The sequence below is a fragment of the Trachemys scripta genome, chromosome 6 (genome assembly GCF_013100865.1).
Source record: "Trachemys scripta elegans isolate TJP31775 chromosome 6, CAS_Tse_1.0, whole genome shotgun sequence".
Lineage (NCBI taxonomy): Eukaryota > Metazoa > Chordata > Testudines > Emydidae > Trachemys > Trachemys scripta.
The window spans coordinates 129,019,698-129,044,799 of record NC_048303.1 but is presented as its reverse complement, the minus strand read 5'-3'; the positions used below and the strand labels follow the sequence as shown (position 1 = coordinate 129,044,799).

At 53.3% G+C, this 25,102-nt stretch overlaps 1 protein-coding gene across 2 annotated transcripts; it reads right to left on the bottom strand.

Annotated features, from left to right (window-relative positions):
- Positions 1–5,992: 5,992 nt before the first annotated feature.
- Positions 5,993–14,044, bottom strand: HEMGN (hemogen). Of its 2 annotated transcripts, none has more exons than XM_034774627.1 (4): positions 13,718–14,044; positions 10,016–10,106; positions 7,404–7,657; positions 5,993–6,200 (listed from the first exon to the last, which is right to left on the bottom strand). In XM_034774627.1, the coding sequence occupies exons 1-4, from the start codon at positions 13,797–13,799 to the stop codon at positions 6,091–6,093; spliced, it is 537 nt and encodes a 178-aa protein (XP_034630518.1). In that variant the 5' UTR covers positions 13,800–14,044; the 3' UTR covers positions 5,993–6,090. The 2 variants fall into 2 exon arrangements, with proteins under 2 accessions (XP_034630518.1, XP_034630519.1); XM_034774628.1 differs by having other exon boundaries at positions 10,028–10,106; positions 13,718–14,042.
- Positions 14,045–25,102: the final 11,058 nt, after the last annotated feature.

Genomic DNA, 25,102 nt, shown 5'->3' with positions numbered 1-25,102 from the left:
GCACTCCTCCTCCTTGCACAGCTCTCCTCTGGCCCTGGAGGGGGATGAGTGGAATGGCTGCTACACTGCGCTGCCTCCTGGATCTGCTCTTCTTTAACACGTCCTTTCTGGCATCAAAGGACAACTTCCGGGTCTCCTCCTCAGCAGCAGGGCCTCCAGCTCAGCCGGGCTGCCTGTACCTTGGGGACGGCGAGTGTTCTGGGCCGGCATGGGGGTGGCTTTCCAGCGAAAAGCTGGCGTGAGCTGGGTTTGAAGGAGCTCTGTGAGCTTTTCCAAATCCTGTCTCCAGTCTTTCCGTGGGAGCCAAGGGACTGACCTGCTTTCACTCTCTCACCCCTGGGAGCGGCTTGGGGCTGCACAGCTTTCTGGGTCGGAGGATGTCTCACAGTGCCAGCAGTGGGATTTTGCTTTCCTGTTCGGATAGGATTCCCTTTGCCTCCAGTGTCTCTGGTTTCCCCACACGGCTTGATTGGCTCTGGACTCCTGCAGCTTCCTTCTGTTCTCCCACAGGCTTTTGGGCAAGGGTTTGCAGGGGAAGAGGTACCGAGCAGAGCAACCTGTCAATCTGCTTGTTGTGGCTTGGGCTTCCCAGCCCTTAGCCGTCCTGGCGCGGACTTGAACCCTCCCCTGCTCGGGGCTCGTCCCAGTATCCCGAAGCATGTTGGCACAGATCGTGTGGCCCTGGCGATGAGCCTGCATCAGCGGGGTGAGTCCATCCTTGTTGGCCTTGTTGATCTCCAGGCTGTATCGCTTCAGTGAGAGGATGATCATTGTGGTAATCCCCACGTGGCCTATGGCTGCTGCGTGCCATAGCGCCGTGCACCCGGCCTGGTCTGTGTGGTTCAGATCGCAGTCCAGGGCACCCAGGCACAGTCCCACCAAGCCCTTTTGCACAGTGTGGATCAGAGCATTGCATCGGTGCTGGTCCCAATCCCCAACCCTGGCCCCGAAGCTCAGCAGCAATCGGGCGGCTCCGAGGACCCAGCCTTCCCCATCATGGAGGCAGCAGTTCATCAGTGGGGTGCGTCCCTCTCTATCCCACCTGTTCACATCAGCTCCAGACTCCACCAGCTCTTTCAGAAGGTTAAAGTCGCCTTTCATCAGGGCTTCATTAACGTCTGCTGATAAAGGCCAGGCCATGCTGCCGTGGGGGTCCAGCATGTGGAAGGGACAGGACCCAGCAGTTTAGTGTGCAGGGCTGTGGGAATAGCAGCTCTCCTCACACCCATACAGTAATGAGCCTGCCTTCAGCTTGCCAGTGGCTGATTCATGGGCAGGTCTAGCTGGGAGGGGCAGATGCCGCATGGGCGCCGGTGTTTCTTGCCTCTGGCTGACACACAGTGAAATGCTTACGAAACAGAGTTCTTATGGCTTCTATGTGCTCCTTCAGGAGGAGATTCTGACCGTGAATCAGCCCTTTGTGACAAGCAGCACTGATAAGAGGGTTTAATCCGTCACCTGTTTGCCAGGTGATAAGACAGAGTCTTGATTTGTAGGGCACTCCTGCCTCCAGCTACCGGTGCGGTAGGAGGGGAAATGGATCCTTGGTGTTACCCCAGCGAGGAAGCTGGGCCGAGGGGCTGCTACATGTTATGGTTTATATTGGCCCCCCTTGGCACGTTTTCTCCAGAGGAAAGGAGCCTGATGTCTAGGGGCGGGAGTGTTCCCCTGGCCTCACCCCTGTTCTCCAGGAGCACAGGACCGGGGCCTCTGTGCAGAAGGGGGGCTCAGCTGCCCCTGTGTCAGGAGGAGAAGGGCTGTGGGACAGGGCCTCTGTGTGAGAGCATCATGCTGTGGGCAGCCAGTGGGGATCTGCTAAGGCAGCCTTGAGCTGTCTGTGTCTTCTGTTCCTTTCCCTGCCATGCCATGAGCCTGCAGTGCTTGCTGGGCACTGGGCCTCTGAAGAGCCTCTTCCTGGCTTTGGCTCACTGGCAACTAACCTGGGGGGAGGACAAGATGTGAGCGCTCAGCTGGAAGCCCCTGTTGTTCTGTGCTGATCCCAGAGCCCAGGAAAGCCTGTGGGAGGTTGAGACAGGCCAGGCTGCTGCACTGGGGAGCTCCTGGATGACCACACTGCTGTGCACACAGCCTCGCTGCTCATTGCAGAGGGCTCCGGCCCCATTCAGGTGCAGGTGCTGCTCTTATGGGGGCTGGTTTGCACTGCAGCCTCCTGTACCAAGCCAATGGCTGAGGATTTCAGTACTGAGGGGTGAGCCAGCCTGGCAGGGATGCTCTGTAGTACAGTCCCACCCAGCCAGACTCCAGCCCCATGGCACTGGATACAGCCCTTGTCCCACCGAGCTACGGGCCAGACGTCCAAAGGGATGTAGGCACTGAAGATGCAGAGAGGTGCTTCTAAAGACCCCACTAGGTGGCTAGGCAGATGGGGCACCTAACTCCCATTGAGGTCAAATACCATCATCCCTCTGTCACAGCTCGGATGCTGAGGCACAGAGAGAGAATGCCAGCGGCAGAGCGAGAGCCTGACTGCCGCTCTCCAGGGTCCCAGCCCAGTGCCAGAACCACAGGCCAGCTCAGCAAGGAGCCTCAGGGTTTCCCAGAAGCCATGTCTGTGCGGGCTAAAATACAAAGGGCTCCACACAGCCAAATGCAGTGAAGAGTCGCACCCACACAGTCTTGCCTGCCTCTGCTCCTCCCCAGCCTCAGGCACGGGCTGAGGCAGAGGGGATCCTTTCTCCCTGCTGGTGCGGGGGGTGCCTCTCCGGGACACATACTGAGGAGTCCAGCGGGTCTGTAACAGCAGCCCGTGCTCTGCTGGCAGCCACGGAGGAGCTCTCCCTCTGCGTCCAGAGCTGGCTGTTACTAGCAAGGCCAGAGAGGAGAGATTTGGGGCTGGAAGGAGACAACTGTGAAGGTCTGATCCTCTGCAGGAAGCTGGCGGCTCCTCTCTCTGCCCTGCTGCTGCCGCTGCTCCCTAGTGACATGGATTTTCCTCCCCTAGTAACCTTAGCTCGTGCCTGGGAACGCACTGCTCAAAGCAACCCAGGCTTGGCCTGGGTACTAAAGCATCTGTTCCAAGCAAGATTTTGCTGATAGCAGATTCAGTGTCACTACTGCTCCGGGTCTCTCCAGCTCTGCACAGGTACAGCATGGCCAGTGCATTGCCCCGTGCTTGGCACCCAGTGTGAGATGAAGGGAGCCCCTCTCGCGGGGAGCTCAGCAGCCTTGTGATCCTGCCTTGGGCCTCTGCTCCACGGAGCCATCTGTCTACAAGCAACATGGCACCACACCACTAACGCACGTCACACAAGCTGCCAAACAGCCATCCGCTAGCAGCGTATCTCTGCCACCACAGACCTGGGCTGGGAGAGAACCAATGATTAAGGGTCACAGTTCCAGTGCCAGCCTGGTACAACCCCCTGAGCCATGCAGCCCAGGCCAGCTAAACTCTTACATGGCACCGTGGGACCTAAACGGCACAGTAGGACTGGGCCTGTTGTTTTTAGTGATGTCTCTCTCTCATTTTAATCACTCTAGAGGAGAAGTGCATTCCTCTGCAATCTGCAGGGATGTCAGAAAGCGCTCAGACCCCGGGGTGTCTGACGTCAAGGCTGTGCTAGGTAATGGCTTCTTGGCATTTTCAACTGAAGTTTTACAAAAAATGATCCCGATATGGCGAATGCAAGAGACCGTGTCCTGCATTGCACGTCCTAGCTCCCATCAGAATTGGGCACACATTTCAAGGCGAAAATATTGTCCTAGGCTAGGTGGAAAGAAACCTGATGCATCTGACTCTTACAGATAAGCGAGGATTGTACCAGAGTTATCTCATCAGGCGACGGCATGAATAAGGCAGTGTGCCAAGGGGAAAGTGGGCTCCTTTCTAACCGCGGTCTGGGGCTAGTCAGTGCTGTAAGGGCAAAGTGGGAGCTTTCCGCTGGAAATTATCAGGAACAGCCACAGCTTCTGCTTTCAAACTTCTTGTCGACTCCACCCTAGCACCTGGGGCAATGTTGTCACATTGGCGTTCAGTAGCCAGGGGATGTAAAGTAGTTGCTGGCAGTGCGATAGGACAGAGAGGGAAATAGAGGGAAACATTTACACTTCTAGGTCTCTTCACACAGCAAATGTTTTGATTAATTTAGTAAAAGATCCAGGCCCAATGGAAGCAGGCCATAGTTCTGCTAAGCTGAATGCAAGGGCCTGATCCCTGCTAATCACTAGGCTGCCGGGTGTATGATCGATCCTCTGGGCCCACTAAGATCTCTTTGTACTGCCAGGGTAGAGGGATCTTGGACCAACCCTACATGGCTCCACCTGCCATGGGGAGCCAGGGGCCGGCACACTGGAGTGGCAGGGGCTATGGGGTCCATATGGTCAAAAGCAAAGTCAGGAGTCCTAGGCATCCACAGAGCCCTAGAATTGGCAGGGACCAGAAGGGAGGCTTGTGCTTGACCTCAGGAGAGGGGCAGGAGAGATTGGTGGGGCTAGCCCGGGGCACACAGCACACTGTAACCTGCCCTTGTAATGCACTGTTAACTGGCCACTCACTCCTGCTCGCTCACACCAGAGTCTGGTGCAAATGAGTTGGTAACAGTATCCAGAGTTGACTAGAAACCATGTATTTTAGCCAAAATCTCCTTGACCTTCTTCTGAACACATCATTTGGCTACTGGGCTGCAGTGTCACGAAGGCACTGACAGGCTGACATTTTTAACCAAGGATACTTACAGGTAGGTGCCCCTATAAGCCCAGCCCGGTTCCAGACACACTGAAACCCCACAGTTCCTGAGCAAAGCAATATGGCTGCAGAGGCTCCCATCTCTGAAAATTGGGCCAGTATCCACTGAGCTCAGGAGAAGACTTTCGTTGAGTTCAATGGGAACTGGAGGAGGCCTCAACTGGCTACCTCTGGGCACCCAAGTATGAAGATTTTGGCCACAGTGCCTGATTTCAGAGGTGCTGAGAACCTACAACTCCTGTTTAAGTCAACGTGAGCCCTGGAGCTCAGCACCCCTGAGAATGGGGCCCATTCTGCTAGGACATTCTGCAGCATCCACTTAGTTGAGGCCATTCTGGGCTCAGTCCTGCAAGGCACTGAGCACCTTGCCTGGACGACCCTTTATCCCCATTATAACATGTAGGCATGGAATAAGAAATTGCCAGCCTCTAGCCTTCTTCAGCATAGCAGTAAGCATGGAATCTATGGCTGTCTTTAGCCATGGGATGTGGAGATATGTGCCCAGCTCAATGTTCAGGGGGGTAAGCCACATCCTCCCTGTGAGCCAGACACTGCTTAAAGGGCAATGTTATGGTTTTGGATGCTAGAAACACAGCACTGTCTCTCTGAAAGACTTTGGGACACCTTCAATGCATTCTTTATCCTTTTCCTGGCCTTACCTGTGTGCTCCTGGCGCTGTCGACACAGGAAGCCATGTCCAAGGTGCAAGGTTTATGCAAAGCAGCTAAAGAGTGTCTGAGTGAGTTTGACAAGTGAAAGGTGAAAGCGCAACACAGCTTCCCTCCCTCATGGTCCGCGAAGGGGCTGTGGGGAGCAGATGCCACGAAGGAAAAGTACAAAATGTAGATCAAAGCGAAGAGACTTTGGAAAGGCCTAAGATTCGTCACCGCTAGAGAGCTGTGTCCACAGCTGCCGGGACAGTCAATTAAACTCCGGCCCGCCCACCTCCCTGGGTCTGTCTGGGAGAGTCACGTGAAGCTACGCTGTAGTTACGTGTCCAGAGCGACTGGAAAGCTGGATAAAGAGCTGGCTCTTCAGTGCTGCCTGAGATCCAAGTCCATGTTGCAAGGCCCAATCCAGACATGGGCTCTGCCATGGAACCCTCCAGACTTCAGCGGGAGTAGGGGCTGCTGGGAGGAGCAGCAGAGGGAATCGGGTGAGGGGAGGGGGTTGGAAGAGAATGCCCAAGGTCTGTGATATAGTCCTGAGCACACAGCTGCTGAATTTTAGAGGGATAATATTTCCCCACTATTCCTAGGTAGGCAAAATACCAGTGATGGGAGACGATGGTGCAAGTGTTTAGTTTTTATTGCTCACACAGGAATAGCAGATCTAAATCATTCTACGGTGGCTGGACTTTGACCAAAGCAATGGGAAGGAAAAAAAGATCAAAATAAAACTGAGGGGTAGTATCCATTATCTGTATGGTCATTTTCCAGAGGGATATTCAAAGCCTCTGATATTCCTGCTTCTTCTGACTTTGGTGCTTCCCCTAGCTCTGTAAAAGAGAACGAGAAAAGCCATTTCCATGTTGAGTGTCACGGTATTTTCCTTAACTCCCCAGCTGCTGGAATCGTGATCACTTGAGAATCTTAGCTTTTATTTAAAAAAAAAGGAAAGGTTCCTATCCCTTTGTGAGGGGGTGTCCTCCACACACAGAGCCAGAAGGGGTAAATTAGGCCAATTAACTTGCCCCTGGAGGAAAGCCAGGGATTGCTAAAGCCTAATTGCTGACAAAGTCCTGCTGGGGAGGAGCTGGGCCAGTTAATAAAGCCAGGAAGTTGGCAGCAGAAAGGGGGCTGTGGGGAAATTAGTCTGCAGTCCTGTCCTGGGAGAAGTGTGTGTGTTTGGGGCTGTGGAGTGTTGTCCACAGTTACTGCCTGGGAGGGGGGGGTTTGGACTGGCAAACCCAGAGAGTGGGGGAACCAGAAGGTCGAGCTCAGAGGTAGGATTGTGTTCAGGAAAAGAGCAACAGGGTCTGAGGGGATGGTTTCAAAGCCCCTAGGGGAGGTGGATGTTCCATTTCCATCAATGTCAATGGGAAATGGGCACCCAAATCCCATAGCCAGTTCTAGGAATCTCAGCCCAATCTCCAGGTTGCCCCCTGTGGAATAAACATGAACAGCCTGATGTCAACAGCGCTAAGTCCCAGTGAGTTCCTTGTGAGCCAGGAAGAGGCCAAGGTAATACAGGGACCCTGTCACCTATGTAGCTGTCCCATGGGGCACCTATGGGGAGAAGCCTTGGGCCCCAGACTCTCCACACCTGCCATTTCCAGGCTGCACTGGTGATGAATGGGTTCCTCTTGGGACTGGACTTGGCGGGATCCCCTTTTTGTTCCCTGCTCGGCTCTGCCCCCTCTGCACTGACTGTCTGGGACATCCCTGCTGCGAGGACCTCCCCGAAGGCCTAGACAGAGCTATCCACTCCACTCCCGCCTTGTGGCACTTGTGGCAAGGGAAGCGGGGCCTTCCCAGGGGTTGCCGTTTGGAACAGACTGGCTCAGCAAGCGGGGTGCCAGGAGGTTGCTGCAGCTTTGTCGCCGCTGTGTACAAAGGAGGCCTGAGCGAGGAAAGGCTCTGCAGCTAGCCAGTCACTGCTCCATTGCCTGGCTGGGCAGTTCCTCTCCTCCCCAAGGATGCACCTAGGGGAGAGTTCTCTGGGAATATGCTCTGATCCCCGAGGGTCTCTAACCGCTTACCTGCTGGATGCAGAATATCCTGAGCAGGGGGGCCCTCTACCGCCTCCTGCTGAGTCCCACCAGACAGCTCTTGAGCCACAGACAGGGCGGGTTCCTCCTCATGGTGCCCTGGAGATGCCTGTGCTTTCTCTGGGGGCTCCTTCTCCACCTCCTCTTGCACGTCAGGCTGAGGCTCTGGCTCTGTACCCTGCTGTCGGCCTCTTCTTCTCCCAGCTCCTCGGCCCCTCTTGGGCCCTGCGCTCTTACCCCGCTCTCTGTCGGAACATTACAGCATCTCACCCAGCGCCGTGAACCAGGGGACAACCCCCCAGGCACCAAGGAGAGGGAAGCCCCCAGCTGCCAGGCACTTTCAATGTGAGTTGGGTGTTGGATTCCCCTACGCAAAGAGCGCTTTGTCAGTGTAGCTGTGGTGCTGTGATCTACTGGCCAAGAGCTCCTCCTGTGGACACAACTAGGCCAGTGAAGCACAGCATTATTGCTGGTGTAGCTTAGTCCAGCTACTCCTCTTCTCCCCCAGCCCAGCCCAGCCCAGCCCAAGCAAACTAAACGCTCCTGGCAAAAGTATCGTTCTGCTGCTATAGCTGGCTGCACTAGGGGCTTTGGCTGGCACAGCTACATCCATCACAGGTCACACATAGAGCGACGCTGGCAAAAGTCTGTAGTTAGACCTGGCCTGGGCATTAGTGCCTCTCCCCTTTGTAACATAGATGTGGGCAAACTTGCTATTCTGGGAGAGAAATCACTGCCTGGGAAGATAATGCACCATGGCCAACATAGGCTTTCCTATGGATTGATGCACACAGCTGGTGAATTCTGAGCTTGCCTGGGCAATAGGGGCTCATGCCTAAAGCCAAGTGTCTTGCCAGCAGGGTGAGTGGGCAAAGCCTCCAGAGAGGTACCACCACCTGGAGAGAGGCTCACATATACTGGTCCAAGCTGGCTTCTCCAGGGACCAGCAGCCAAAGAAAGAACTTCTGATTAAATATCCAGAGTTTAAACTGACTCAGGGCCTTCTTCCTGAGCCAGCAAACAGACCGGACCTCTGGTCCCAGGGGGCCCCCAATCCTTAGGGAAGAGTTGGAAGGAATTTAGCCTACTGAGACAGCATAAGACTGAGAGGGCTTGTTCTGAGTTGAAGCTGAGGTGAAGTTGTGGACTGCAGGAAAACCACTCAGTGGGGTTTGAAGGACTTGCTGGAGTCAGGGTGATCTCTGGTGAGCTCACTGGATTCTGTTACTGTTTTCCTGTTTTCTCTGGAATGCTTTCATCTGAAGAATAAATGTGCTTGCTTAGGCAGAGCCGTGTGGTAACTTAGCTATGGCAATTACCCTGTTTGCTGTCTCTGAGGAGAAAAGTCAAGCAGGCTGCGTAGGCAGCCAGGCTGCTGGGGATCTCCCAGTGTAGGCAGGGAGGTGTGCAGTCTGGTCAGGAGGGAGAAAGATGGCTGGGAATCTGGGAGCCTACAGTGGGTGCAGGTGCCCTGAGCTGTGATGGTGTGGTCACCGGAGGTAGGGCTAGATGGCCCAATCCAGAGCAAGGGAGCAGGAGCAGCCCTGAGAGGCAGCGTGACTCACACCAACCCCGAATCACCATTCCTTCTCCCTGCCCAAGGTCTCCCACAGCTGCCAAGTTTTGTGTGGCTCCATGTCTGACAGTTTATGCAAATTATTTAATGAGCTACTTTGCACCCACACAATCTGTGTATCACAATAAATGCCAGCGTATGGTCAATACACGCTGCCTGGAGCAGCGGTGAGAGATAGGACATGGAGCTGCACACCACTTGGCAGCTCCTAGGCTGGGGCAGGCGGAGGGGAGGGGAGGCTGGAGGGTGTCTGGGGCACCAGAGGAGGTGGGGATGGTGCTGGGATGTCTGGGTCAGTGGGAACTAGAGGGTAGATGAGAAGGCTAATGTGTATTAAGTCCTAGCTGGGGGCTGGCAGGGGACTGGGGCTGTCTCTGGGGGCTGGCGGGGGGATGTGTCTGCATGAGGGAGCCTGGGGCTAGTATTGAGCCCCTTTACTTTCTGTCCACCAGCCCGGCCACCCACTGCAGAATAGCCCATTGCGTGCGGCATGCTGGGTAAAACCTCATGGCTGCCTTGGGCAGCGGATTGGTTTCCCCCATGTGCTCTGTCAGTGATCCCTGAGCTCACCAGGACGTGTGTGAATGTTTGACTAGCAAAAGATTTGGATCCGTGGGTCCTTTCTTTACTTGTGCTCCTCCCCTGGGCAGTAGCATAGCGGCGTTCATTGCACTTACCACTGCACGTGTTCAAAGGGACAGGGCTAGACTTGGCCATTGGGCCCCGCCCTGAGCCGGGGTGGTGTGTAGGCAGCATCATCCCACAAGTAGCCCTTGGAGGCAGAGTTACAGCCCCGCGGCTCCCAGCGGGGGCTCGTCTCTCTCCCACCCAGCACCAGCTCACCCAGGCTCTGTCCACTTCCCGCTCTGCCAGAGGGGACGCACCATAACAGTGCAAAGGGGTTCTTCCACCCCCCCCATGTGAGCCCATAGTCCGAGGCACAGTGCAGCACGTGGCCGTTCCCTGTATACAAGGGGTGCTTCCCTGTCGCTAAGATCAAATTCCCCTGGGTGTAAGTATAATTTACCCCAGAACCCACTGGACAGTATCTTTCTCCTGTGCTTCTGCTTTCCTTTTCCTCAGCAGCTCTCGGTCTCGCAGGCGGTGCGTGATGGCCCCTACAAGAACAGACCAATTGTCAATGTGGTGTCATGACTGAAGACTAGCCCTGGCGATGACCGGGACACAGCAGGTGAGTTGAGCGGGAGCACCCTGGGGTGGGGCCTGCTAGTGAAAGGGAGTCACCTCAGCCAGACAGCCAGCTATCATGGGACAGCAGTGCCCTAGAGGCCGCAGATAAGGAGCAAGTGATCACATCCTTCATGCTGCAGATAACACTTTAATGAAAGCAGACGGGCTTTGGGCATGGACTGGACATGCCCAGCTTCTTGGACAATAGTTCCCACAGGGCAGTGGGTGCTACATCCAGAACATTGTCTCCCATTAAATCTTTGCATAGCAGCTACTTGGAAAGCCTGCAGGCTGTTAACCCAAAGCCTTTTGGATTGGCAGGGTGTCATTCTGTCTCTCCCATCCCTTGTCTGTTAGTTAGTCCCACGCTTGGCTTCCTCGGCTCTGAGTGGGCCTGGACACGTGGCTTTACCTCCCTCTGAGCTGAATTTGCTGCTAATTGAAGGCTCATGTATTCATTGCTCATCTGTACTTGGAGAGCTGCCAGGTATTCATGAATCCCAAGATTTATCCAGTTTTCCCTACACTGAGTATTCATTGTGGCCTAGTGGATACACACTGGCCTGGGACTCCTCAGACCTGCATTCTAATCCCAACTCTGCAACTGGCTGCTGGGTGACCCTGGGGCAGTCTTTTGAACTGCATTAAAAAAAGAATGAGAAGTTCATGGAGGGCTATTAGCAAGGTGGTCAGGGATGTAACCCCATGCTCTGGGTGTCCCTAGCCTCTGGCTGCCAAAGCTAGGAGTGGGCGACAGGGGATGGATCACTCGCTGATTCCCTGTTCTGTTCATTCCCTCTGGGGCACCTGGCATTGGCCACTGTCGGCACACAGGATACTGGGCTAGATGGACCTTTGGTCTGACCCAGTGTGGCCGTTCTTACTTCCCATCTGTAATACGGGGGTAATGACACTGACCTCCTCTACAAAGTGCTTTGAGATCTACTAGTGAGAAGAGCCAGGGATCACTATCTGCCAATCTGCAGTAGGTGCTCACGCGTGGCTCTTCTCATCAGCTCCTCTCCTGTGGAAGGGCCAGATCCTGCGAGAGGCGATGCACCCTGGCCCGGCTCTGACAGTACGGGAAGGCACTCGGATGCTCCGGGGGCGAGCAGTCCTGAGGAGGGCAGGGAGAGGCTCCGTCAGGAATGAGTTCCCAGGCTCTGTTGGAGTGGGGTCGGAGTACTTGGCACCTGGCAGGACTGAGGCCTAATGGGTTTCAGCCAGTCAGGGACCAGGAACATTCCTGTCTGACAGGCCAAGCACTCACTGCAGGAATAATGACAGTCACAGGGTCTGTCTGCACTGCAATTAGACACCTGCGGCCAGCTGGCTCAAGCAAAGGGGCCGTTTCATTGTGACGTTCAGGCTCGGTCTGGAGTCTGGGCTCTAGGACCCTGCAAGATGGGACCGTCCCAGAGCTTGGGCTGCAGCCTGAGCCTGAACATCTACAACGCAGCCCAAGCGAGCCTGAGTCAGCTGGCACAGGCCAGCTGCAGGCGCCTAATTGCAGAGCAGATGCACCCAGCGTGACTCCCTGTGCTGACGGCTGTTTGCAGAAAGGAGACACAATTCTCTGCAGCGCAGGGCCCAGCACAAGACCCCCATTAACCCTGTGTGAAAAGCTCCAGTGGCACAGGGCTGGCACATCACCCATTCATGAATTAGCCCTCACTGCCTCTGTGGGCTGGTGGTTTTGGCTCAGTGACTTGCTGGCCAATGGTAGAGCTGGGGACAGAACTCAGGGCTGCTGTCAATGACAAAGCTCCTATTGACTTCACTGAGGCCATGATTTCCACCCCGATCTTCTGAGGCCCAGCCCCAAAGTTATCCCTGTGCTACGGACACCTGCCCACTAGGAGCACCGAGTTGCGGTAACTTGGTCTGTATGTACATGCCCTGTTTCTCCCTCCCTATGCCTCAGTGCAACGTGAACAAGGCTCAGGGCAGAGCTGCTAGCAGACTCCTTGGCTGAGACTCATGGCTGCAGAGGTGCCGTGCAGGCAGAATATAACACTTCTCTGCGCCAGCTCTAGTGAGGGACGGTGTGGAGTCGGGAGTGAGGAATGTGGCATGTAACTGATACATTAAAAGAATAAATGAGTTGTGACTTTCATAATCTCAAACAGACCTGCACAACATACACTAAACTAAACACAGACAACTGTTCGAAATAATTACACCTTCCAGCCAACAGCCGCAAAGCACGTTAATGCATTAAGCTTCCCAAACAAGCCCTGGGAGCACCAGGAAGGGTTAACACCAAATGGAGAAACTGAGGCACAGACAGGCAAAGTGACTTGGTCACAAGGAATCTGACTGTTCTGGGAATAGAACCAGTATCTCCTGACTGCCCATCTGGTGTGCTAAGCCAAGAATAGCCTTCGCTGGATCTGTAACCCTGAACAGGAGGCAATGATGGGAAATTAACTCTGGGAATGCTTCTTTCACGTGCTTTGAATCCCACCCTGAGCTGAGCACCAGGCTACAGAATTATTATTATTACAGTAATGCCTGAAGGCCTCCCCATGCTGGGCGCTATAGAGACCCAGTAAGAGACAGTCCCCATCCATGAGAAGCTCACAGTCTAAACAGACAAGACAGGGAAAGGTTGGGAGATTACAATGTGATTCAAAATGTGTAATAGAAAGTGGACAATATGTAGTAAGGGGTGTGTGCCATAGTCCTATACAACGGCAGAGGCTGCCCTTAATTCTCAGCACAGGAATGTTGTGAAATATCACGTTCTAAAGGTATAAAAATGCCATATTGACAATCCCTAATAACAATGCCCCCTCGGAAGGAATTATTTTAGTGACCTGCCATGGCTTACAGTGATCAGTGGATAACCTGTTGTCTGTCAAATAGTAAAGCAGCAGGACATTTGCTGAGAAGACTGGCTATGTCAAATGGTAGAAGGACACTCACAGGACCGATGGGATGAATTCACTGCTGGTTATTAAACCAGGATGCATTTAGATACTGATGCATGTTGTACTTTGCATGTGTAACAGAGATCAACTCCTTATTTCTTTTTGTGAGCTAAGAGACTGTCAAAACTTGCTGAGAAACAAACTAATTAACTCTGAGAAAAATATTCTAGGCTAAGTGTAATAAAACCTGTGCCACCTTTACACACCAGCCTAAGCAAATTCTTTTTGACTGATCAATCCGAGACCTCCAGTCCATGTCTTTCATTATTGTGAGAGAGTACCGAAAGGCTGAGAAGCAGACTGACTAGGGTTTGCATAGAGAACAGGAGTACTTGTGGAAGCATTTCCAAATGCTTGTATCCTTTGCGACAATGAGAAAAATAACCTGACTGTTAGTTTGTGCAGGGCAATCATCTGTTTCTTCCATACTCTGTATACCAAGCATCTACCGTAGCTTACGTACATAGTTTCAATCATTTAACTCTTTTTTTGCACGCTATTGGTGAGTTGCAATTGTATCTCTTTTCTGCTAAGACGTCTAGTGATGCATTAGACTATAACAAGCTCCCGTTCCACCCGTCATGACATTAACTTTGTAATGTTACCTGGCACAGTGTATTCCTCTCTGGCTGGTGGAGGCTGCTGGGAAGATCCCGAGTAAGGATGGTCCTTTTCTAAGCCCTCCATTTTTCTTTGCAGTTTGTTGCTGGGGTTCTGGGTTTTAACTAAAAAGCAGCGTAGCTGCGCAGTAAGGGCCTCAGGAGTTAGTTGGGCTACATACTACAAAAGGAGTAGCTTGAGAAAAACAGCCCGCCCACTCCACATGGCTTATCTGGCCTGGCCACGGTCTGGTACTGCTGTTCTCCTTATCATGTCACCAAGCTGGAGGAGCCTGGGCTCACGTCCTGCCGTCTTGCTGCAAAGGAATATTAGTGTGCTTCTTCACGACTGCTGCTCCTCAAATAGGCAGTTAAGAGCGGCTGACGCTGTCGAGTGTAGAGACCCTGGTGTTTAATAAGGGGTGGGGGAGGGAGCTAAGCAGCCCCTTCTACTTGCCGTCCTGCCTCTCGCATCAAAGGGCAGCAAGCCCAACACAAAGGAGGCAGTGCCCCAGGCAGTGGGCTCTCATTTGAGGTCTTATGTGGGACATAAGTAGCCAAAGGCCTTCAGCACAGAGGTGAATTTCACTTTTCAAGGACACTTGTGCATCTCAAATCCCTGGGGTAGAGCGCTTAAAGACAACCAGCTTGGCCCAAAGGGAAAGACTTTTGTGGCTGGGCACGGCCTCCCATGCAGCTCCTGCTTTCTGAGCTGTCAGTTCTCCACAAGCCTGTGCATGGCGTCTCTCCCAGTCCGCGGCCCACTTTGTGAGAATGTTGGTGACACCCGCTCAGCACCATTTTGTGCCCTCTGTGCTGCATTTTAAGCAGTCCTTCCCAGTCTCACCCTTAATCAGACAGTGTCCGTCCTCGTACTCGCAATATCAAGGCCCCAACCCAGCAAAACACTCAGGTATGTGCAGAGAACGGGAGGAAGGGAATCCCAGTGCAGACCTGACCTGGGGCCCTCTGCCATTGGTGGGAGGAGAGAACTTTCGGAGGGAACTGTCAGTAGGAAGTCCGTGGTATGGTGCATGGGAGAATAGGCCCTCTGGAGCCACAATTGCAGGCAGTGAAAGTGAAGATGAACGAAGGCGGTAACATGCGGGCAGGCCACCATGTGGCCAAGAAGGGAAAGGTAAGCCCTGTCTGGAACAGAAGAACTGGCGGTGGAGACCATCCGTTCTTGTGGGGTCTCTGGAACCTGACCTCCGGTAGACAGGCGCATGCGAAGACCGCATTGATGTGGGCCCCAATGAATTCTAGGGATTGTTTGGGATCCAAAGTCGATTTTCTGAGGTTTATGCTCATCCCCAAGGAGGAGAGGCGTGTGAGTAGCATGGAGATTGAGGCTTGAGCCTTCTTTTTGGATCACGCTGCTATCAGCCAGTTGTTGAGATAAGGGAATATAAGGACCTTTTGATGCTGAAGATGGGCCACCACTACCGAGGGAACTTTGGTGAAGACCCGTGGAGCAGTGGTGAATCCGCAAGGTAGAACCATGTATTGGACATATTGAGTTTCTGCCATGAAGCTCAAATGCCTGTGGATAGTATGGATATCCATGTGAAAGTAAGCGTCCTGTATATCGAGAGCTGTAAACCACATGCCTTTTTCTAGCAAAGTTATGATGGTTGCTAAGGTGACCATACTAAACTTTGGCCTGCATATGAAGGTTGAGACGTGGTTGAGACGACTGAGGTCTAAGATCAGTCTCCACCTATCGGTCTTCTTGGGAACTAGATGGAGTAGAACCCTGGACCCTGATAGGTTGTAGGAACAGGTTCTATCACTCAGCTTTGCAGCAGGGAGTCCACTTCTAAGGTGAAAACTGTGACAGGTTGGGTCACAGAAACCCCTTTTGGACTGTCACCTGATGTGCTGAGACTACCTCTGAGCCCGTTTTCCCTGGCAGCTTGGGACTTCAGTGCCCTGCCTGGTTGTGCCAGACATGCTAGCCTGCTGCAAACACAGACTCAGGGTCTGAACCATGTCCTCCAAAGCTGCAGACTTAACTGGAAACAGCTTAAGAAGTGCTCCTATATCTAGCACCCAGCTCCCCAGCTCCCAGTGGGATCCAAACCCCAAATAAATCCATTTTACTCTGTATAAAAAAGCTTATACAGGGTAAACTCATAAATTGTCTGCCCTCTCTATATAGAGAGATATGCACAGTTGTTTTCTCCCCCAGATATTAATCATTTACTCTGGGTTAATTAATAAATAAAAAGTGATTTTTTTAAATATAAAAGGTAGGATTTAAGTGGTTCCAAGTAATAACAGACAGAACAAAGTAAGTTACCAAGCAAAATAAAACCAAAACACACAAGTCTAAGCCTAATACAGTAGAAAACTGAATCCAGATAAACTCTTACCCTCAAAGATGTTTCAATAATATGTTTCAACGAGGAGGGAGGGATAGCTCAGTGGTTTGAGCATTGGCCTGCTAAACCCAGTTATGAGTTCAATCCTTGAGGGGGCCACTGAGGGATCTGGGGCAAAATCAATACTTGGTCCTGCTAGTGAAGGCAGGGGGCTGGACTTTCAAGGTCCCTTCCAATTCTAGGAAATAAGATATCTCCATTAATTTTTTTCACAGACTAGACTCCTTCCTAGTCTGGGCCCAATCCTTTTCCCTGGTACAGTTCTTGTTCGCTTAGGTGGTTTCTCATGACTGCAGCCCCCTTTGTTCTGTTCCACCCCCTTTTATAGCTTTGGCACAAGGCAGGAATCTTTTTTCTCTCTAGATCCCCACTCCTCCGTCTAAATGGAAAAACACCAGGTTTAAGATGGGTTCCAGACAGTACCAGGTGACATGGTCACATGTCCTGTGAGACCCCCAAGCTTTCATTCTTCCTGGCCTGTCTCACAGGAAGGCTTGCAAGTAAACAGAGCCATCTACAGTCAATTGTCCTGGTTAATGGGAGCCATCAAGATTCCAAAACCACCATTAATGGCCCACACTTTGCATAGTTACAATAGGCCCTCAGAGTTATATTTCATATTTCTAGTTTCAGATACAAGAATGTTACATTCATACAAATAGGATGACCACACTCAGTAGATTATAAGCTTTGTAATGATACCTTACAATAGACCTTTTGCATGAAGCATATTCCAGTTACATTATATTCACACGCATTAGCATATTTTCATAAAATCATATGGAGTGCAACATCACAAGGACACTGCCCTGAGAGTGGTCCCTGAGGTGTGGCTGGGGGACGTGAGGGAGATAGCATTGTGAACTCGATCGTATGCCATGTTGAATGACATCCAGGACCCACTTGCCTGTTACTGCACTCCAAGCTGGTAAGAAGATTGCTAGATGCCCCCTGAAGGGGGTGGGGTGGGTGTGTGGCATGAGGCAAGGTGGTTGCCGGCTCTCTTGATGCATTCAGAAATATCACTTCTGCGAAGACTGCATATGAGCTGCCAAAGGCTGTGGAGATGAACCTGGAACGGGGCCGTTGGGTCTTCTGTCATTTGTGAGGCGGCTCAGAGGGCCGCTGATGGAAGAATTGAGGAGTGCTGAATCATTGCATTAGTGGTGGGCGAGAAAACTCCAGTTGTTTGACTTCTTTTTCCACCGACGTGGAGCGTGCATGGTCTTGTCAGTTTCACTCCCTGGCCACCTGTAGGATGAGGAAATTGAGTGGGGGGTGCGAGAGAACAGAAACTCAGACCCCCTTGCAGGTACAGCGTACCTCTTCTCCCCCCCCTTGAGGGTGGGGGTGCAAGTGCAGTGGCACTGGAACATTTTTAGTAGTAGGTGTGCTGAAAGCCAGCCCCCTTACCCCTGTCCGTGCCCCCTGCCCCCGAGCTGAGGCTGGGAGTAGGGATGTGTTTCCGGGATGAGGGGACCCAGACAGGGGTCAAGGGGCTCAGGCTGTGGCCACCGCTGGGGGTGAGGCCAGGAGCGGAGCCCTGGGCAGGGGCTGGCAGCCGGGACCCCATGTGCAGGGCCAGGTGCAGAGCCCCAGCTGTGGGGCCGGGAGCAGGGCCCCGGAAGTGGAGCCCTGGGAGCGGGGGGGCTGGGCGTGGGGCCCCGGGAGCAGAGGCCTGGGAGCAGTGGGTGGCCCCAGGCACGGGGCCAGCAGCTGGGACCCAAGCCCCAGGTGTGGGGTTGGGGAGCGGAGGGCTGGGAGCAGGGCCCCAGGTGGAGTGGGGCGCGGGGCCAGCCTCTGGGACCTGAGCCAGGGAGTGGAGCCCCAGGTGCGGGGCCAGCGGCTCTGCATAAAAGCTGGGGCTCCTGCAGCACCCCTACTTCCCGCGCCTATGCACAAGTGGCCAAAGTGTGCCAGACAGTCCGAGCTGGTTGAAGAATGGTGGTGTTAATCGGTAGAGCCACTCTGGACGGTATTGAGGCTTGCAAGACATCAAGCAGCTGGTGCTGTTTGTCCTGTACCTCCTCCAGTGGGAGGTGGAGGTGCTCATCACCCTGTATAGTAGGTCCTGGAACTGATAGCAGTCATCCAGGGGCAAGGAGGGAGCCAAAGACACTGAGATGTCTGGTGACAAGGAAGGGAACTGCTCTGGTACCGGCAGTGTTGTTGGAGTTGGGCTTATGTGGTTCTTCCTCCAATACCGGTTTTGAATGCCTTTTCTATGACAAGTATCAGAGGGGTAGCCGTGTTAGTCTGAATCTGTAAAAAGCAACAGAGGGTCCTGTGGCACCTTTGAGACTAACAGAAGTATAGGGAGCATAAGCTTTCATGGGTAAGAACCTCACTTCTTCAGATGCAAGTGAAGAAGTGAGGTTCTTACCCACGAAAGCTTATGCTCCCAATACTTCTGTTAGTCTCAAAGGTGCCACAGGATCCTCTGTTGCTTTATTCTATGACAGTTGAAGAGGCAGGTTGGGGGACTCCTCCTAAGCTGAGCAGGAAGGTTCTGATGGTGGATACTGGGGCCAGGACTCCCACACAGCAAACAAGGTGGAGCCAATGTTTTCTGCGAAGGGCCCCAGGGAGTGAGGTACCAACAACTCTTTTGCTAGGGAAAAGGAGGGCACTGCCACTGAGTCGGCAGAACCTTTGGAGAGTCATATCGATGGTATGGGAGGGACAGACCCTGTGCCCCTTCCAGGCCTCCGATGCTGAGAAGTCAGAGCCTGGTTCAAACAGTGGTGCCGCTGGAACGTGGGAGGTGAGTCCAAACTAGGAGCGCATACCCCTTAGGTAGTGACTGCCCCTGAAGCCACGGAGACCTCACACCTCCAGGGCAGAGTTCATGAGGCTCAGGGGCCGACCGCAGCCTCCCCACACTCAATGGTACGTGCTCTACAGTCTGAAGTGGAGCTGGAACAGAGGACTCCCTTAGAACTGAGAGTGCCCTTGATGTCGGTGGTGTCGCTCTGGAAGGGGTACGGTATCGGCAAGTCCAGCCTTCGGTGCAATTTCTTGTCATGCTTGTGAGCCTTGGATCTGGGCCCAGCAGCCTTCCAGGCAACCCATAGGTGCTGGAACTAGGGGAGTGGGGGATGCTGCTGCACCCCATGGCTTGAAGTGGTTTCCATCATATGCAGGGTTTACAGTTTGGTTCAATGGCTCTCAGCACCCCCACTATACAAGTTGTTCCAGCACCCCTGAGGCAACCCCCTAGTAAGCCATTCTTGTTAGACAGACCTGCACATAAAATCATGTGAGTGTTTGCAGGATAAGGGCCACAGACTGCAACCCAGGACACCATCCTAAATCACAGGCAGCTACTGCCTGAGATGAGACAAAGCTTCAGCTGAAATGAGAAAACCATCCCCTAATTGTGTGAAGTGTCTGCTTCCTCTAGGCCATGTCCTGCAGCAGTGATGGGCCAAGCTGGGCTGGGGCAGCCTGCCTGGGGGCTGGAGGGTTGGCCTAGTCCTACATCCAGTGCCTGGTTCCAGTTATGAAGGTAGTGGCTGGAGGGACGTGGGGGTGAGGGGTGGGGCTTGGTTCATAGGGTCTGTATGTGGTTTTATGGTGATGTGAACTCTGGAAAAGGGGGCAGGAATCATCCCCAGGTGTTTCAAGAGAATGACTGTGCACCAGGGATTCCCCAGTGCCTCACATCTGGTCCCGTTGCATTGCTCCGGGGGGTGCATGGAAGGAAAGGGGCACCCTGGGCACTGCGAGCACCTGATGAGGCCTGTCTCGGAGCTGCCTAGGAACCGGCTGGCACAGTCGGAACAGAAGGGCAGGTGTGTGCGGCATGCACCCAAGGAGACCCATCCCAAATGGCACGTGGGCCTGATGGGGGTCCCAAGTGACAGACAGGGAGAGCACACAAGGGATTTCTCTGTTCCCCTAACACTGAGACAAGCAGGATGCTTCCTGGCCCTTGCCCTAGTCACGAGGGCCTGGTCCAAAGCCCCCGACGTTAGTAAACATTGGCTGCAATGGTTGCAGGCTCATGCCCCTTCCTTGCAGTGGGGTCCTGGTCCTCTGTAGCGCTATGCATGCCCCCGACCCCAATCCTGACGGGTGCTGAGGTGCCCAACTCCTATTTATTTCAATGGGCGTTAGGTGGCTCGATACCGGCAGTGGTGGTATTCTAGTCTAAAGCAGGCCCTGCTGAAAACGTAGCTGTGCCTCGGGGCCCCACGTACAGGACTGAACACTCTACTTAGAAAGGAGAAATAGTATCTGTGGATTCTTGTCAGAATAATCGCGTGAAACATTTTGCGGGGCTGGCTGTGTTGGCCGGCAGCTGAGGTTTGACTGAAGGCTCTGGAATAGTCTGTGTGTTGCAAAACTGCTGAGTAACCTGAGACGCTCATATAAGGGCCTGGCGGGGCTTCCTTTTCATGCACTGGGGGAGATGTGCTCGTTCTCCTGCAGCCTGTTGAAGCATGATAAACGAGCCTTGGCGCTGCAACATGTTACCGGATGACATTGCAAACCCAGGCGATAAAACCTTCCCACCCCTGAGCCTTTGACTAGCTGCAAGAGTCCAATGGCACACCCCTCCTGGAATGTCAATGCCAGCCCCACCGACTTGGGGGCTCAGCCACCCAACACGAGTCGCTGTGAGGCAGGAGAGGATGACTGCAGCAGCATCCCCTCACCCATCCACCCACCCGCTCACTTAAGCAGCTGCATCCTCATTGGTAGGCAGCCCTGCTGCCACTCTGGAGTGAGAAGGAGGCCCCGTGCCACTGCCTCTGTCTCTTTGGGTGGGAATGACACCCTCACATGAAGGAGGATGTGGAGATAGGACATAAGAACGGCCATACTGGGTCAGACCAAAGATCCATCTAGCCCAGTATCCTGTCTACTGACAGTGGCCAGTGCCAGGTGCCCCAGAGGGAGTGTACAGAACAGGGAATCATCAAGTGCTCCATTCCCTGTCGCCCATTCCAGCTTCTGGCAAACAGAGACTAGGGACACCATCCCTGCCCATCCTGGCTAATAGCCATTGATGGACCTATCCTCCATGAACTTCTCTGGTTCTTTTGTGAACCCTGTTATGGTCTTGGCCTTCACAACATCCTCTGGCAAGAAGTTCCACAGGTTGACTGTGTGTTGTGTGAAGAAATACTTCCTTTTGTTTGTTTTAAACCTGATGCCTATTAATTTCATTGGGTGACACCTAGTTCTTGTGTTTATGAGAATGAGTAAATAACACTTCCTTATCTACTTTCTCTGCACTAGGACTAGGTGTGGAGTAGGGCCTGTGGTTACAAGTTCATAACCACCTTGGCTCAGAACACATACCCCATGAATCTGAATCACTTCTTTATACCACCAGGGCCACTGCTCTGTCCTCATGGAACAGGTGATCAGCAGACAAAAGGGCCCGTCCTCGGGGCGAAGCGGCAGAAGGCTGCGTTCTTGGATACCTGGAGGAGTTACATTTGCACACACTCCCCCCTAGCCACATCCTGGGACACTCACTGAACTTTAACCCTTCACAGGGTCATAGCACTTCCCAAGGGTTACGTTGGCCCCACCTCCCCCCCAGACGTTCCATACGATCCCACACCAGCACACAACCATTCACATTTTGACTATGCTGAAAGCCTAAGCTACTTAAATGTAATTCAATCAGTTTGACCTGAATTCAGTAAGGTTTGTCCTGGCTAGTGCAGCAAAGTGCCATGTCTGGCACACAGAAATCGGTGTAACTAGGTGCTGGGCAGGCACCCTTAGGCACCCCATGGCCCTATTGCCTGGCTAGGGTTAGTCCCTGAATGGCATTTCTGCCATTAGCTCATATTTCACCTGTGTGTAAAACAAGCACTCTGCTAGCAGCCAGCATGCAGTCTCCAGCCATACAGCATCACTTGACAACCATCCCTGTCATTTCTCTCTTTAGAGCTGAGGGGCTGGTGCTCTTGTAACCCACACAACACAGCTCCGGGATGTGGGGTTCTGTCCCAGCCAGTGGCACCGAGCCCAGTGAGAGAGCAATTAATGAGTCTGCTACAGCCTTAGCTAGCAGCCAGTTGGCTTTTAGCTCATGCTGCAGAGATCCCAGGTTCAATCCCACCTGCCAATGACCGAGGTCTGTCGGCGTTATGCTCTCACCTGCCCCTTGGTACCCCAGAACTTTTGGGTGTAAACTTGAGACTTGATCCTCCCACTCCCATCTAGTTCTAGGGTGTGTGTGGTGTCCCTCTCCTCACCCCAGGGTTGGCTGCCCTATGCCCTGGGACTGTGTATTACCAGCAGCCAGCCTTTAGCCCAAAGGGAGAACTAAGGCAGGGCTCCCTCCCTGTGAAGCAGTGCTCAGCCGTGTACGGCTTTCAACAGCAAAGGGGTCAGGCCAGGGCGCTTCTTCAAACCTCCCCCATAGCCAAATTCTTTTCTCCGCCCCGCCTCCACTCTCACCTCCAGAGGTCAGGGCCTGGGGCCTCTGGTGGCCTAACCTCAGCTTCTTTAGAGCCAGGGGCCAGTGTCTTGATCCCCCACCCCACTGGGGCAGCGGTTGTTCCCCACACACAGAGTCAAGGTGAGAGGAATTCCCGTTCCGCCCTTGCCCAGCAGAGCCTGTGGGAAGAAGTTTCCCCTTCTCCCTGACTGTAGGCCCCACTCTCCTAGTCCTAGGGATTTGTCAGCAGATGCAACATGGGGTCTTTCTGGCAGTCTCCAAGAGGACTCATCACCCCTCCTCCTCCCCGCTCTCTGCTGCCCCATTTGCTTTTGGCTGGCACAGTCCCTTGCAGGTCAGGAGCTAACTGAGGGGTTGGCATCACCCCTTGTGCTCTCAAAGCTGTAATAGCATCCCCTGAAAGAAAATCCTCCAGCCTGTCCGACCGCATCCCTACAGCCATCAAGCCAGCCTTTCTGGGTCTGCCTTGGGAGCTGTGCCGTAGGCAGGGCGAAGGCTTTGATCCCAGTTCACACCAGGGAGCTTTTGACGAGGCAGCACACGTTAGGGCCTAGCTATAGCCTTAGCAGTCCGAGGCTGCTTGCAGCTGTGCTGAGACCACAGCCCATCATACCGGCCACTACTGTCTCCTTCATTCCTTGTGCTCCCCTTGGGCTGGCTGTAGGCATCCATTGGCTTGTCTCATTCATACACTGTCAGCTCTTTGCACAGCACCTGGCACATTGCTCTGCGCTGCTCCGGGAGTGGGGTTCCTAGGCACTCAGGTAATATAGACAATAAATAACATACCACTGCCCTACGGCTGCCTTCTGACCTTTCCCCTGGTGCAAACCCCATGGAGGGCAATGTGAGCCTTTCCATTGGTTTCAGGGAGCTCTGGGCCAGCCTCTGGCGCAGTGACAGCCACATAGCAGTTTAGAATAACATCGCAGCCTTGTGATATGGGTTTATTTTGCTCTGTGTACAGACTGAGGGCCCAGTGCCAGCAGTTGGGAGGGAGAGGGGAAAGTGATGCAGAAAGCGGAGTGACGCCAGTAGGTACAGGAGGGAGAGTGTGTGTGTTTTCATTCTGAGTGGTGTTCAGTTAAAGACAAGCCAGAGCCAACGCCCCAAATTCAACCCCCCTACACCCAGGAGCATTCAAATCTCAATGCTGACTCAAGGTGAAATTTGATGCGTGGGCCCATCTCTATTATAAATGTATCATTTTATTCTGCAACCTCTCAGCAGCAAGCAAGAGGCGATTACAGGAACAGTTCCGTGCACAAGCTGCCGGGGGGGGGAGTGGTTTCACTTTGGGAATGCTGTGTTCCCTCGTGCTTTGAGCAGAGGACAGGGAATCAGGGGGTTATGGCCTTTGTTCCTGGCTCTCCCTCTGACTTGATGTGCTACTTGGCACTTGTCAATCGCCCTCTCCTTGTCACCAGCTGTCAAATGGTGATACCTACCTCTTGGGGTGTCATATGGGTCGACTGATGTTTGTAAAGCAGTTTGATAGCCTTGGCTGAAAGGTGCTTAATTTCCTACAAAGTATTGTTACTATGTATAATTTGAACCAATGGGGGGTGGCCCCTGGCAAAAGGAAAAAAGACCACTTAAGGCCAAATTCTCCTTTCACACCCTTACTAGCATTCCTCTATCTGCGGCCTGGTCTACACTAGGAGGTTATGTCAAATTTAGCAGCGTTAACTCGAATTAACCCTGCACCCGTCCACACAACGAAGCTATTTATTTCGACATAGAGGTCTCTTTAAATCGATTCCTGTACTCCTCCCCGACGAGGAGAGTAGCGCTAAATTCGACATGGCCATGTCGAATTAGGGTAGGTGTGGATAGAATTCAATGCTAATAGCTCCGGGAGCTATCCCACAGTGCACCACTCTGTTGACGCTCTGGACAGCAGTCTGAGCTCGGATGCTCTGACCAGCCACCAGCCACACAGGAAAAGCCCCAGAAAAATTTGAATTCCTTTTCCTGTCTGGCCAGTTTGAATCTCATTTCCTGTTTGGACATCGTGGCGAGCTCAGCTGCACTGGCAACGATGCAGAGCTCTCCAGCAGAGGTGACCATGCAATCGCAGAATAGAAAGAGGGCCCCAGCATGGACTGATCGGGAAGTCTTGGATCTGATCGCTGTGTGGGGCGATGAGTCCGTGCTTTCGGAGCTGCGATTGAAAAAACGGAATGCGAAGATCTACGAGAAGATCTCAAAAGCCAAGACGGAGAGAGGATACAGCCGGGATGCAACGCAGTGCCACGTGAAAATCAAGGAGCTGAAACAAGCATACCAGAAGACCAAAGAGTCAAACGGACACTCCGGATCCCAGCCCCAGACATGCCGTTTCTACGAGGCACTGCATTCCATTCTAGGTGCGGCCGCCACCACTACCCCACCACTGTCTGTGGACTCTGACGATGGGGTATTGTCGATGGCCGCTTCCTCGGAGCTGTTCGCGGATGGGGAAGATGAGGAAGGAGATGAGGAGGACGAGGCAGTCGACAGCGCTTTCAACGCTGATTTCCCTGACAGCCAGGATCTCTTCATCACCCTCACGGAGATCCCCTACCAACCCTCCCAAGG

Excerpts from the sequence above, each read along its gene's own strand:
- HEMGN (XM_034774627.1), bottom strand. The coding sequence starts at position 13,799 with ATGGAGGGCTTAGAAAAGGACCATCCTTACTCGGGATCTTCCCAGCAG. Across the intron at positions 10,107-13,717 it reads AGAGGAATACACTGTGCCAG|GGGCCATCACGCACCGCCTG; the intron begins GTAACATTACAA and ends CTGTTCTTGTAG. Across the intron at positions 7,658-10,015 it reads ACTGTCCAGTGGGTTCTGGG|AGAGCGGGGTAAGAGCGCAG; the intron begins GTAAATTATACT and ends ATGTTCCGACAG.